The sequence below is a fragment of the Platalea leucorodia genome (assembly GCF_965183815.1).
Source record: "Platalea leucorodia genome assembly, chromosome: 5".
Taxonomy (NCBI): domain Eukaryota; kingdom Metazoa; phylum Chordata; class Aves; order Pelecaniformes; family Threskiornithidae; genus Platalea; species Platalea leucorodia.
This window is the reverse complement of record NC_138827.1, coordinates 39,570,849-39,583,487: the sequence shown is the minus strand read 5'-3', so window position 1 is coordinate 39,583,487 and position 12,639 is coordinate 39,570,849. Positions and strand designations below refer to the sequence as shown.

General features: G+C 38.7%; 1 protein-coding gene across 1 annotated transcript; it reads right to left on the bottom strand.

Annotated features, from left to right (window-relative positions):
- Window positions 1-4: 4 nt before the first annotated feature.
- On the bottom strand, window positions 5-7,891 carry LOC309591802 (protein SPO16 homolog; the record flags this gene model as incomplete). The annotated part of the gene is made up of 5 exons (XM_082314597.1): window positions 5-143; window positions 1,530-1,608; window positions 4,451-4,619; window positions 5,757-5,850; window positions 7,823-7,891. 5 exons carry the CDS (start codon window positions 7,889-7,891, stop codon window positions 24-26), a joined length of 531 nt encoding a protein of 176 aa, XP_082170723.1. The 3' UTR covers window positions 5-23.
- Between the last annotated feature and the right edge of the window lie 4,748 nt (window positions 7,892-12,639).

Here is a 12,639-nt window from a genome sequence, read left to right as displayed (position 1 = left end):
GAATAAAAAACCCAAACACTAAATTAATTACAATGCAACTGGTACTCCTGACGCATCTTCCAAACTGGACTGTTTTCTATTATTTGGGCTTTTATCATTGCCATTTTGTATCGAATATCATCTGCTCGTGGCTTGGAAGTTATCTTGGAGAAAAGAAAAACATTATGAGTAGGACACAGTAACTCTTGGGTAACAGAATATGCAACATCTTATTTTTCAAATAGTGCAAATGTAAAATTATTCAGCAGTGAACTTTGAATCATGTTTTCTGAAGTAGATATTCAGGAATGATGCACACAGAGATGACTTGCTCTATCCCTTTAGGTTCAAGACCAGTCCTAAAATAACCTGCCCTGTCAGCATTGGATCTGATTATCTGGATAGTATTTCAACATGAGTCAGGTATGGTAGCTCAGGATTAGTTGGATGGTATTGTTCCCTTGGCCACATCTGTTAACCTGCGGCAAAAAAGTTCATTTTTCAGGCCCTATACCAGTTAGGGATTCTCTGCCAAAAGATGAGCTCATTAAACTGGCTTTGCACTGCATTGGTAAGAAATAATATAACAATATAATGGCAACCAACAGATTTGTCGTATATACTATCATCACTTCTTAAGGGGCTCTCCTGTTGAAGTTTAGTGTAAACATTCCAAACAAGTAGAAAAGTAAATTCAAGCAGTAATCTTGAAAGCTTTTAGGTTAATGCTGTATTAAGAGATTGGGCCAGACATCAGTAGATTCCATAAAAAGTTTAAGTACAATGTTCAACATTGTCATAAGAATTGAACAACGTTTGCCATATAGTAAGTGAGATGTAGCTTACACACTTTTAAAATGATGAATACTCTGAATAGGTTAACGCTTATTATTTTGAGATGCCCACTTCAGGAAAGGACAAAATGTAGATTCATGTTTGATTCCTAACATGTCATTCAACCTGCTCTTTTTATTTTTGGTACATGGGATGCTGCTAGTACTGTTAAAGTTAGTATCTAAGTTAGAATTTTCATAGAAAAATGTTCTTTAAAGAGGTTCAGTAAACGGATTTAATTAACAATGTGCTGATGCATACAGGATATGTTGCAGATACACAGATAAATTACACTCATTAGGCTGTAGAAATAATATACTAGTATGTGCATCATTAAAAATCCACAAGTAGCTAGTTTTCAGACTGGCATTTTTACTTTAAGTTGAAGTCATTACATATCTAGATCTCATGCTGGTTCTGCACTTGTAAATGAAGTAAAGACATCTTAATTTAAGAGCCGAATTAGCTCTTAAATATCTAATTTGTCTTCATAGATGCTATTAAGAGCTTTTAAAGTTACCCTTACCAATAGTTTAAGGACTCGGCTAAAGCATGAGAGTAACAGTCTTACCTCAATGTATTACATGGATTGTGGTCAATATGACCCAAAAAGTTCCACTAAGGAAAAATAAATATTTTGTAGTTCTTGGCTTTTCCTGGCTAATATACTTACTTCTGAAGAACTAATATTTTTAAGTATATGCAACCAGACTTACCTTAGCTACAGTTAGCATTAACTTAACAGTTTCAGCAGTATTATGAACTGGTATTATACGTAAATTACTGCCCAGGAATCTGCACATAAAAATAAATTAAGGCTAAGGTTACTTTTAGAATGGACATTTAATTTGTGATGCCATAAAACTCGAAAAGCATTCCCACATGATGTAAACAACTTCTTACTGTGCCTTCACCACAAGTACATAGAAGATTGCTTTTATCTTTAAAGGCAACCGGAGAGTTCATGCTGTTGGTATAGCCATCTGTCCCATTTCTGTAACACTCGTTTAGGTGGGATTTGGAAGGGCTCATTTCTCTTTCTAGGACTCTTTGACAATCAATCAATCAACACTTCTTAAGCATGTGTACATTCAGAGAGAACTAAACCCTCTTCTGCTATATTGTTGAAGACTCTTCTCAGTGCCAGTAAACAAATGTTTGGGTTTTTTAATGGCTTTGGAGGAATACAGAAAAGTATCTAAAAACACTGTGCTAAAAATACTTCAGAATTTGAACTAAATCTTTGTAGCGTACTGTCTAAATAGAGCAATCTGTACGTCAGATGCGATTAAGATAATGGGATAATTCTGCTAAGAATTTCATGTAAATACTTGTCCGTTCAAATAACTTAACCTAAAATTCATTCTCTTCCTATAAATAATGTTATTCATATGCATTCATTCTTGAGAATGGAATCTGAAGGTGTAAAATACTAGCGTCAGTTGTCATTCAGTGCAGTCATGGAAGAGAGAAAGATCACAGCTTAGGCAAGCACAGAGCCTCTCCTTAAGACTTGTATCTTAAGTAAGTGTGTTGTAACAATGACAGCAAAGTTAGCATTGCTGCTGTTCTCTATTGTGGAGCTAGAACACAGTAGGGACTTAACAAGAAAGAATGAGGAATTTTTAAATAATCAAAAATTTAATCCAAACAAAGTGCCCAGCTGCTCCGTTGTACACTCCCCTGTGGCCTCCCCTTGTGCCTACCACCTGTTCCTCCCCTCAGTCTGTTTGATGACTTGAAGACCCATGCTGGTTAGATATCTGGTCTGCACTTGGCTGCCCATTCTTCCAGTGAGCAAAAATAAATGTTATAGCTAGCGTCCCTCCCTAAGAGTAGGTACTCGGGTCACTCTTGAGTTTTGCTAAAATCTGATGCAGAAAGTGTGGTTTGATTTACATTTAGGGATTAGGAAAATAAATAGATGCAACTTTGCTAATACTAGCAATGGGCTAAGCAAAGTGTGAATGAACGAAGTGCAACAATTACGTGTACATACCTAGATCACGAAAATCCATTTCTGTCAATAGTTTTGCTTCCAATTACAGCAGCTCTAAATTTAGTTTTTATTTTATTCATTTGATCAACGGGCAGAATACTGCCCATTAGAACACATGGCTGGTCTTTGCTCCAAGGTGTTTAAAAATTAACCTACAGATTTACTGGAGGATATTAGTGGAATGCTCATTTGAGCTGTGATGATAAAGATGATTGCTTTTCTCCTCCTTCCCCCATGATATATGCAACCCTACATAAAATGTTCATGGTGCTGAACAACAATCCTATAATGTTCTTGTTAATAAAAAAAAAAATCTTTCCCAATTGCAACAAAACCACAGATAAGCAGAAAGAAATGGTAATACAGGGAGACTGGAAAATACCAGGGGACTCTGTTTTTTAACAAATCCAACAGGTGACTTGTAGTTTGAGAGAATATGGCACAAGTTTCAACCCCACCAATGCAAAAGCTCAGTCACAGATTTACATACAATAGCAGAACTCCAAGCTGCCAGGCAGTAACAAAGCACATGCATCTAAAATATAATTGTGCCTTGTCAACATCAATTTGGTATGGCCTACAACGACAAAACTATTATTTTTATTTTAATAAAATTACTGACTTGCCAAATGGAATACAGTTTCAAAACACCACATTTGTTAGGGATCAACACGTGCAGAAAATCTGTTGTACATAACCACAGAGTAGACGGAGAATTAGCATTGCCAGCAGCTGAATAACGTGTTCTTGCTGAATGGTGGCAGAGCTTTTAAGACCTCTCATGAAAATTTATGGAATTTTCACAAATGGGTAATAGATTTCCTACATTTCATCCCATACACTCTGCTACTCATCAGCATTTGGCAGCGTGCCCAGGATTTAACGAAACTGGTGCTAGTTTCGAGGAGGTAAAGATCAAAGACTCCATTAGGTTAGTCACTTCTTTGATGTCAAGAGTGAAAAGCAACTGCAGTTAGGACTACTGTACCTACCAGAAAATAGTTTTGACTCCAAGTATGGAGCACAATCTGATGACTCTTGTCAGCAGGGATGTGCAGAAACACGCAAGTTTTCAGGCTTCATTAGAAAACACAGATAAAGCTTTAATGTCCAGTTTTATACTTTTGGTGTAAAATAACATTGATTATTTCAATTGTTACTGTTAGCTCTGTATAATAGACACTGTTCCAAGTAAACAGATTTTAAAAGCTGGTCAAGAATCTGTACTTTACAATAAAGCCTCTTCTCATGAAAGAAACTTGCCTGTTCTGTTTTGAAAATGACCATGAAAAGATGCTGACAGAGCTAAGAAAATTGCCTAATTTTCCAGTTCAAGAGAAAACTTTAAAAAGAATTACGTTACATAGCCCTAAAGTGATTGAAAGGGATGTTATTTGCTGTTTTGAGGAACGTCCCCTTTTGTTACCTGTGACACATCAGATTGATTCACTTAGCATTCTTTTCATTTGCCTTTAATAAACATAGGCTTTCAATAATTTTCCAGTGCATTAGCAAAATAGAATTCATATTCCTGAAAATAATTCTGAAAATAATTCCTAAAATAACATTCCCAAATCTAGGGCTGCTACTTCATTTCTTCCTAGCAATAAAAATTTCGGTTTGATGTTGAAATCATACCTTCTCTGAATCCTAAACATGACATTCCATTCTTCTGGTCCATGAAGAGCAGCTGACAAAACCAAAAAACTGTTCCGGTGAATGTTTATGAACTTCTGAATTCTTTTGAAAAACTGTTCTTCCCCTGTCATCAGCAAGTCTTGAGTGTCTGCCAGTATAAATGCAACACCTAATTGAAGAAATTGATATAAATGTGTATGTCATGGCAGTAACATGATTAAGTTCTCACCACAAACCAGGAAGCAGAATTCTTATTCAAACAGTTTAAAAGGCGATGGAACAAAACACATGAATGAATTTACACATCTTGAAGTGAAATGCAGTCATCAGATCTGGCCAGTGATGACTAGTATTTTTAAGATAAAACTACAAATAACTCACAGGTTATTTTCCACTATAATATATTAAAAAAAAAAACCCAACTATTCAATCCACTCAAAATACAGACATCTGAATGCCTCTGAAAGCACATGCTTCAGCAACAAGCAGCTGCTATGATGGAATGAATTTAGGGCAAATGCAAAGACTGATTGAAGAGCTCAGCAAGTCCCGTTTCTAAATGAGATAAACAAACACACCTGTAGCATCTTAAAAGCAAGCTAAACTGTCTACCATGAAAAATGAAATTATAACCCCATCAACTAAGTTATTCTGAAAGGGAAAGTTAAGAAGGCTGAAGTTCAGGAGGCTTAACAATCAACGATACAAATGACTAGGCCAATGTGTGCCTCGTTAATCCTTATAGTTCAGGAAAGCTTCAGCCTAAGGATCTCATCTACCTGTCTAAAGCATCTTCTGCTCTAAAAAGGAAGGATAGATACCTCATGTTTGCAGTTTCAGTGATTTCCTTATCAAACCTGCTCAAAGCGTCCTTTCCCTAACTCCTCTGCTACCACCAGGTCTGAAAAATCAACTTGGAAGATGAAAGCCAAGGGTCTTGGTTCACTCTTGTGTTTACAGCCATGAATACTAAAAATGTTGATGGCTGTCTTACATGTCAGTGGCACTCAACGTGTCTGCTCAGGTATAACAAGAATTTACTAAACTGTTCAGCTGATAATCGCCAAATCTAACATAGCTGTTCTACAAGACATCCAGAAAAAGTAAAAACCAATGAACATGTTTCATCCTCAAAGTTCTCTGCTCCATCCTGGTTTACATGCAATCACAGCACAGCTCCTTCCCCTATTGCACCACAGTCCAACAAAGCAGCTTTTATGCAGTTTAGTGTAGCCTACAACAGGGCTTGATCTCATACCTCGTTAGGGCTTATGAGTTTAAAAACATGAACTTCAAAGTACTGTACCAGAAAGAGAAAAAATCACGGATCCAATTTCCACCGATTCTGAATATCGAACTCGGTGTTGTTGCCTCTGTAGAATTGTGGATATTTCATGATTCTAAATAAATTTTAAAAGGTTATTTTTAAAATACGTTCTCAGCCAACAAGTTAGCTAGATAGAAATATTCTTAAAGCATTATCTGAACCATTATAGATAGAACTTGAGCATCATTGTTTAAAAAATATTTTTTATTCCACTTGCAATAAAAAAGTAGTAAAATGGTAATTAAACATTTTCAGTTAATGAAATTTTGAAATATTTGTATTGGAAGTTATCAAACATTGAATGACAATTTTATATGCATACGTTCAGTTTGCCACAGGAAACTCTTGCATAATACATAAAGAAGCTCAAACATTTTACAGTCTATTTTTGTAAGATGTGCTAAAGGAGGATTTGCAGAAGTGAGGAACATACAGTAGCGTGTTTCTATGACTCCGGTTAATTAGACTGCATTATTTTCACAGATGTCAGCATTTCATTTGGAAGATAGTTCAGAAAATCTGTATGGGACATGATTTTCTTTAAAGCTTTTCTACAGAATGCAATCCACTCAGGAAAAGTAGAACGCGGCACTATGCAACATAATCATCTACAGAATGGAGTGGGTTGGATGGATTTTTCAGCCTGCAAAAAGCATTTCTGCAGTATGTTCTACAGAAGCTGCTCAAACACACGCATTTTAAAAATTTAATCACTGAATCCTTTTTAGCTAATAACATGTTCTTTAACCTATCCATTTAAAATGTAGCCAACTTGCCTACAAAGGGAAGTGTGATTTAGTGGAAGAGTACAAAATAAAGTCAGCATAGCAAGTGAACCCTGAAGGAGACAGTAATCAGAAATGTTATGCTTTCAAGGGGTCTGAAAGGGGAACACTCAATGACAGCTGCTTATGAGGTATAACTACAATTTTGGAAAAATTCTCTGCTTCAAAGCCGCTGCTGACAGTGAATTATTTAATGCACAAATATAAATAACAGCTATAAGAAAAGGATAGCTGCACAGGGAAAAGAGAAAGCTCATAACCCAAAGTGATAGACAGCAATGCCTCTGTAAAAGAAAAGCCATCTTAGATTTGTATTCAGCTATTTCCATATCTTTGCTCACTGGGAGACCTTACCAACAGCAATAGTTTTGAGTAGAGGTGGGGCTCCTATTAATAGGAGTGAGTTACACTGGTATAGCTGATGAGATCACTGCCCTCCGATACCTCTCACCATATTATGGATTAAGTTGCTCTTGAAGCAGTTCCCAAACTGGGAGTTCACAGGCTGTCATTCCAAGACAAGCAGGCAAATAAGAACAGGCTTTCAACTAAGGTGATTCAGGAATTACTTCGACACCGTTCACCCATTTATAGAGCAGAGATGGGGTGATAACCTTATCAGCCAAGCTAGCATAAGATATCCTTGCTTGTGAATCAAAGCCCTCTTGCCTCTAAATTCTCTCCAGCTGGCATGAAATTGGTCTCAGCTGCAGGAACTAATTACCAGCTCCTTGACATACCCTTTCACTTTACTGAGGAACACAGTCCAGGCTTCTGATATTAACGGATATAAATATACATCAATATCTGTAAGAACCACTATTTTAAACTGAATTGCATACTTACTGAGTAATAATCTACCTCAATGTTGATACTGTAGAGTAGAAAACAAAGTGTTTAGGGAGAAACCCATAAAATTAAAAACATTTCTGATGGAATTATTCATAGTGCTAATTGAAAGCAGCATCAGGGCAGTGCAAAAATGATGACTCAGGAGGACAATCCTAAAGCAGTGTAACTCAGAATAGCAGGTGGCAAGAATACTAAATAGGTACAGAAGTAGCTAGGAGAAAAAAAACACACACACAAAAAGAACCAGTAGTATAGTAGAAACAACTTCAAGCTAATGTCACTGTTTTATCCTCAAAAAATTATATTCATTGACATTGCATAAAATATTTCCAAATATAGAATATAGGAAATGCTTCTTCCAGCGTTTCTTAGTGAGTCAGATGCTGCTCTTGACAAGTGGTATTGTACCTGCAGAGCTGTACTCATAATAACTGTTGTTATCCATCTTGACTGTTCCTGCCCACCACTTTCTGTCATTTTTGTCAAGTGTTTAAAGGCTCTGCAGTGGAATCTCAGCTGCCACCTTCTGAAAAGCTTGGAAAAAGAATGACGACAAATATTACCTGCCAATTACAGAGGTGAAATGTTTAAGGCACACAGATCCATTAAAGATCTGATTAAAAACCAGGGCACTACCCAGTTCTCCAAAATGTACACAGGTGCCCACTACCACTGAACTCATTTAAGATGGCAATTAGATACCTAAATGGCTTTAAAGAATCTGCATCTGAGAGGGCTTCCTCTGTGAGGCATAACAGTGAGAGCACCATAGTAAATGACTTCAGAAAAACATTCCTAAAAGCACTTAAAACGACTAAGGAACGTTTGCCCCATTTTCAAAGAGCACATTTGTCACTGTGCACCTGTAACACTAAGATACTTTTGGGAAGACTGCCCCAGGCGTCCTGCCCAGCCTGGAGCAGCCTACCATGCCGCGGGCCTGAGCAGTAGCTCTTTTCGTATACGTTTGCATTTCACTCTTCTGAAAATATTCCTGGATATCCAGCTTGGCAGGCGTTTCTATTTCAGTAAGGCTCATGTGGTGCAGCTGGGGACACCGAAGCTCCCTGGCAAGAGTGCAAGGCAGCCAAGCAGCCTGGAGGCCTCGCCTCACACCTCCGAGGTGCCCGCCGGGGGCAGGGTGGCGCTGCCTGCCGCGCCGGGGGTCGGGAGAGCTGGTTTCCACAAAACCTTTGTGCCAGCTGGTTCCCAATGTAAGTTTTAATCGGGTCTCTCCGCATTTTAAAAACCTGGTAAGGCGCTAAAATGGAATCCCCCTGGCCCCGCGGGGCCGGCCGCAAGGCGGAGCAGCGGGAGCCCCGGCTGAGGCGACAACAGGGACAGCCCGCCCCGCGCTTCCCGCCCGCCGGGCAGCCCCGCCGGGCCGCCTCCTCCGGGCCGCCTCCTCCGGGCCCGCGGTGTCTCTCGGCCTCGCAGCTGGGCGCGGAGCACGGAGCGGGTCCGTCCTCGGCGGGGCCGGTGGCCGGGCCTCTCCGGGGCCCCCGTCTCCTTCCCGCGGCCCTCAGGAGGAACGGCGGCTGCTCCTTACCGGCGACGTGCGGCAGCTGAAAGCACCCTTGCCTCACAGGTCTGAGGAATTAAGAGATGGCACACAAAAGCTCCCACCAACCAAATGCAGTGCACGTAACCTACTGCTGAGAAAATAACTCGGGCCTTGGTGGGAAGTGAGGAAGCACCGAAGCCGGTTGCCTTTCCTCCATCCCGGTCGACTCCTGTCTGCTGCTCCGCGTTGCCCTGCAGCATACGAGGACTGGCTTCTCCTGGGATGCTGCTGAAAGCCCCATCCTCTTGTCAGTGTCCCCATAAAAGTCTTCCAGAAAGTTGGTGTTGGCCTGAGAGACTGCTGCCATGCAAGTATACATTGTGTGACATTTTTAGATGATAAAAAGGACTGGAAGGATACCAGGCAGAACAAGTGGGTGTAATAAACAATAATGGTAATAAGTCTACTTTTGCATAGGAAAAAATCTTGAGGGAGTGTTTTTAATGGACAGCTAATTCTGCAGCTGTTTCTGGGGAAGAATATTCCAAATTATTTTCTATGATATACTAAATATAGAAGTTATACAGTACAAAAATGTGAAAGCAAGAAACAGCACCACTTTCAGTGAAAGAGAAGTACTGAGAATGTTGGAGCTTCTTTTTTTATCCTGTAAGAGGAAACAGTACTTCTTTTATATGATAAAGAAGAGCTGGAGTGTAGAGTCATTAAAAGTACTGAAAAAGAACATTGATTTCCAGCTCTGCTCTTTACCCAGTATATGAATCTAGACTCATGCCTATCTACTGAAACTGGTATTTTTACTGAAAATCTGAGACGGCAGTAAAAGCTTTTCCTTTTTAAACTCTTTTTAGAGCATTTCAAAATAGAAGAAAGTGACCTCACTTATATATTAAAAATTATACACTTAAATAGCAAATTGTCTGGCTTGCTTAGAAATAATTAGACGTAGTGATTTAAAGATTACTCTTGTTTTTGTTTCAGACAAATAAGAAGTGGATTCACATCTGATTTCCTGCTTCTGTTGGTCAGATGCACCAGAGTTACAGTTGCCCCTCACTGCAAGGGTATGGACACGTCATGCTACTTTTGATAGTGAGTCAAATATTTCTAATACTGAATTTTTAAATTTCTGTGGAGTGCAAATGTGAAAATCAGCAAATTAAAGGAAAATAACAGATGTATGAGGTATCCCAGCTACAGTGGTCTGGAGAGCTGTGCCAGGACCAACAAACTGTAAAGCTGTTTCCTTGTAACACAGTGGAGCCATGTGCTCTGACTGCACACAAAAATCAGGGAGTTAAGAACATCAGGAATTATTTTAAAATACAATTATAAAATAATAAGGCAGTTTTGTGATGAGGAATGATGATCCCGCTGACATCTGCCAACGTGAAGTTTGAATTCATGCACACTATGCATGAATTTGTGTTTCAGTACTAGAGGAATCCCAGCGGTAAAGAGTAGGAACTGGTTTGTTGTCGTGGTTATGCTTGATTTATAACACTGTAGTGTATCTGAATTGATATTTTGGAATATGTCTAATATGTACATGCATTAATTGAATTGCAACAATTCAGATGGAGAAAAAATAACAGGAGGGAATAGAATAGAATAAAAAGACGATTCACAATGTAAATATCTTTAACAAGTGAGTAAATTTTTGTTTCCTTCAGTGTAATACTGTTAGAAATGTAAGGTACATAAAAGGATAAATAATTACATTTAAAAAAAAAGAAATTTAAACAGTGGATTTAGGCTCCTGGCATACCAGCAGATGCCTTTTTCCCCTATAGCCATTTATCGTACTTGAAGTTGGACACCTCCCACCCCCCAACTCAAAATACCCACTTGAGAGACATCAAAGTACAATGATGGATAAGTGCGGGACAATGAGAAAACCCAAAACCTTAGCAGAAGCATCTTCCTGTCAGTATTTTAATTCCAGTTGTTATATTTTAACTTGCATAAATTCTGTGTATCTATCTTAACTTCAGTTGGCAAAAAGTTATACTGGAAACTTAATATATTTCTGCCTGTCATTACATTTGACAATAGTTCACGTTTGAAAGGAAATAAGAATCCTTCTGAGTTAGAAAGTTCTGAGGGGAACGGACCCCACTGCCTCCTGTGTAAGAGCTACCCCAGCCTAACACTCGTCTGGTCCAAGTCTTACACAATGGGACGTGCTGAGCCCTTGGGCTAGGAACCGCTCAAGGGACAATTCTGGTCGTATTTTGTTTTGCAATGCCGTTTGAGTGCAAATCTCACTGCATGACTTGGCTTTCTCTTTTTATGAGCCTAATGTCAGAAAGCTAATTACATAGAGCTTGGACTTGAAGAAAATAGGTTTTTCTGGATTGCATATGCTTCAGAGCATTCTTCTCCCCAGCAGTTTCCCTTCCAAAAAGTGACTTTGAGGGATCCTATGCTACCTGATACTATGAGCTAAATTTATTTTACTACTTACAGTTATCTCTGTTGTGACAGTTTCTGACATTTTGCTAGTCTTAGCTTTAAATCTCAGAAGCATTCCTTTTCCACATACCTATATGGTGCATTTCACATACAGCTGAAGCTGCAAGAGAGAGAAAGAACAGGGCTGTGTCTGGCAGCACATCAAATAACTCCTGGGAGCAGAGCAGAGAACCTCATTTAGGCAGGAATAGAAGGATCTTGGGATTAGAACTCCCATATGATGAAGATAATGGTTTAAGCATTTGGATGAATAACTAATTTATGACAAGGCAAAATCTTTCATTAAATTAGTGTTTCTCTACACTCTCCTGGGCCATATCCTGTATGTTTTAAATCAGCACAATTTTTTGATTTTGTAGGGCAGTTGCATAGGTATCTCCCTTCTCTATAGATTTTTATATGAGAACTGATTGTTCGTCTTCACGCACATCACCTGTCTTGTTCTCCAGTGACATGATCCAAGAAAAAGTAGTTTTTTCCTTTTAGAGGAGAAAAAGGAGGTCCACTAAACAGATAGAAAAGTAACACTTTTTTTTTCAATTCACAGAGCACAAATAAAAATTGATGGCCGCAGTCCACAAGGTCAATGAAGTACAATGACTCAGCATTTTAAGTTACACATAGGATTTATTATTTTCTGTCATACAGAAATCAACTAAGAATCTTCAGCATGTAGCATGGGGAAGAAAGCTTGTGGGATTATGCAACCGTACAGAGATTCTGGAAACAGAAGACCATGTTCACAAGGGGTTATTTGGAAATATGGTTACTTAGGCCCCAGCTAATTATCTAGGTTTAAAAAGCAAGCAGGTGGAAAACATGCAAGCATTCAGTTTGAGAGCTTAACATCCCCCCTCACCTTCCCAAAGACTGAGAGGTCAAAATATTCTAGGACCGTAAAGCCATGGACTACAGGTAGTGACTCAAACTTTTCTCCAAATGCATCCCATTATACAGATATAGAATTAATCTTGGTTACTAGAACACAATAATCCAGAAAATAGAAATTGAAATTTCCTTCTCTACCACAAAGATAACAGGAGAACATTTTGTTACAGCTGGGAAGCTTGACTTATAGGTGGGTCTCATGTTCATGGACATGAAAATTACCTCATTCTATGAAGTAACAAAAAGTTTTTACGCTACCTACACTGGATCTGGCATGTACATACGGTTTGTCCTATCTTAAGCACATCATTAATATAATTCTGCTGAGAGGCAGGAT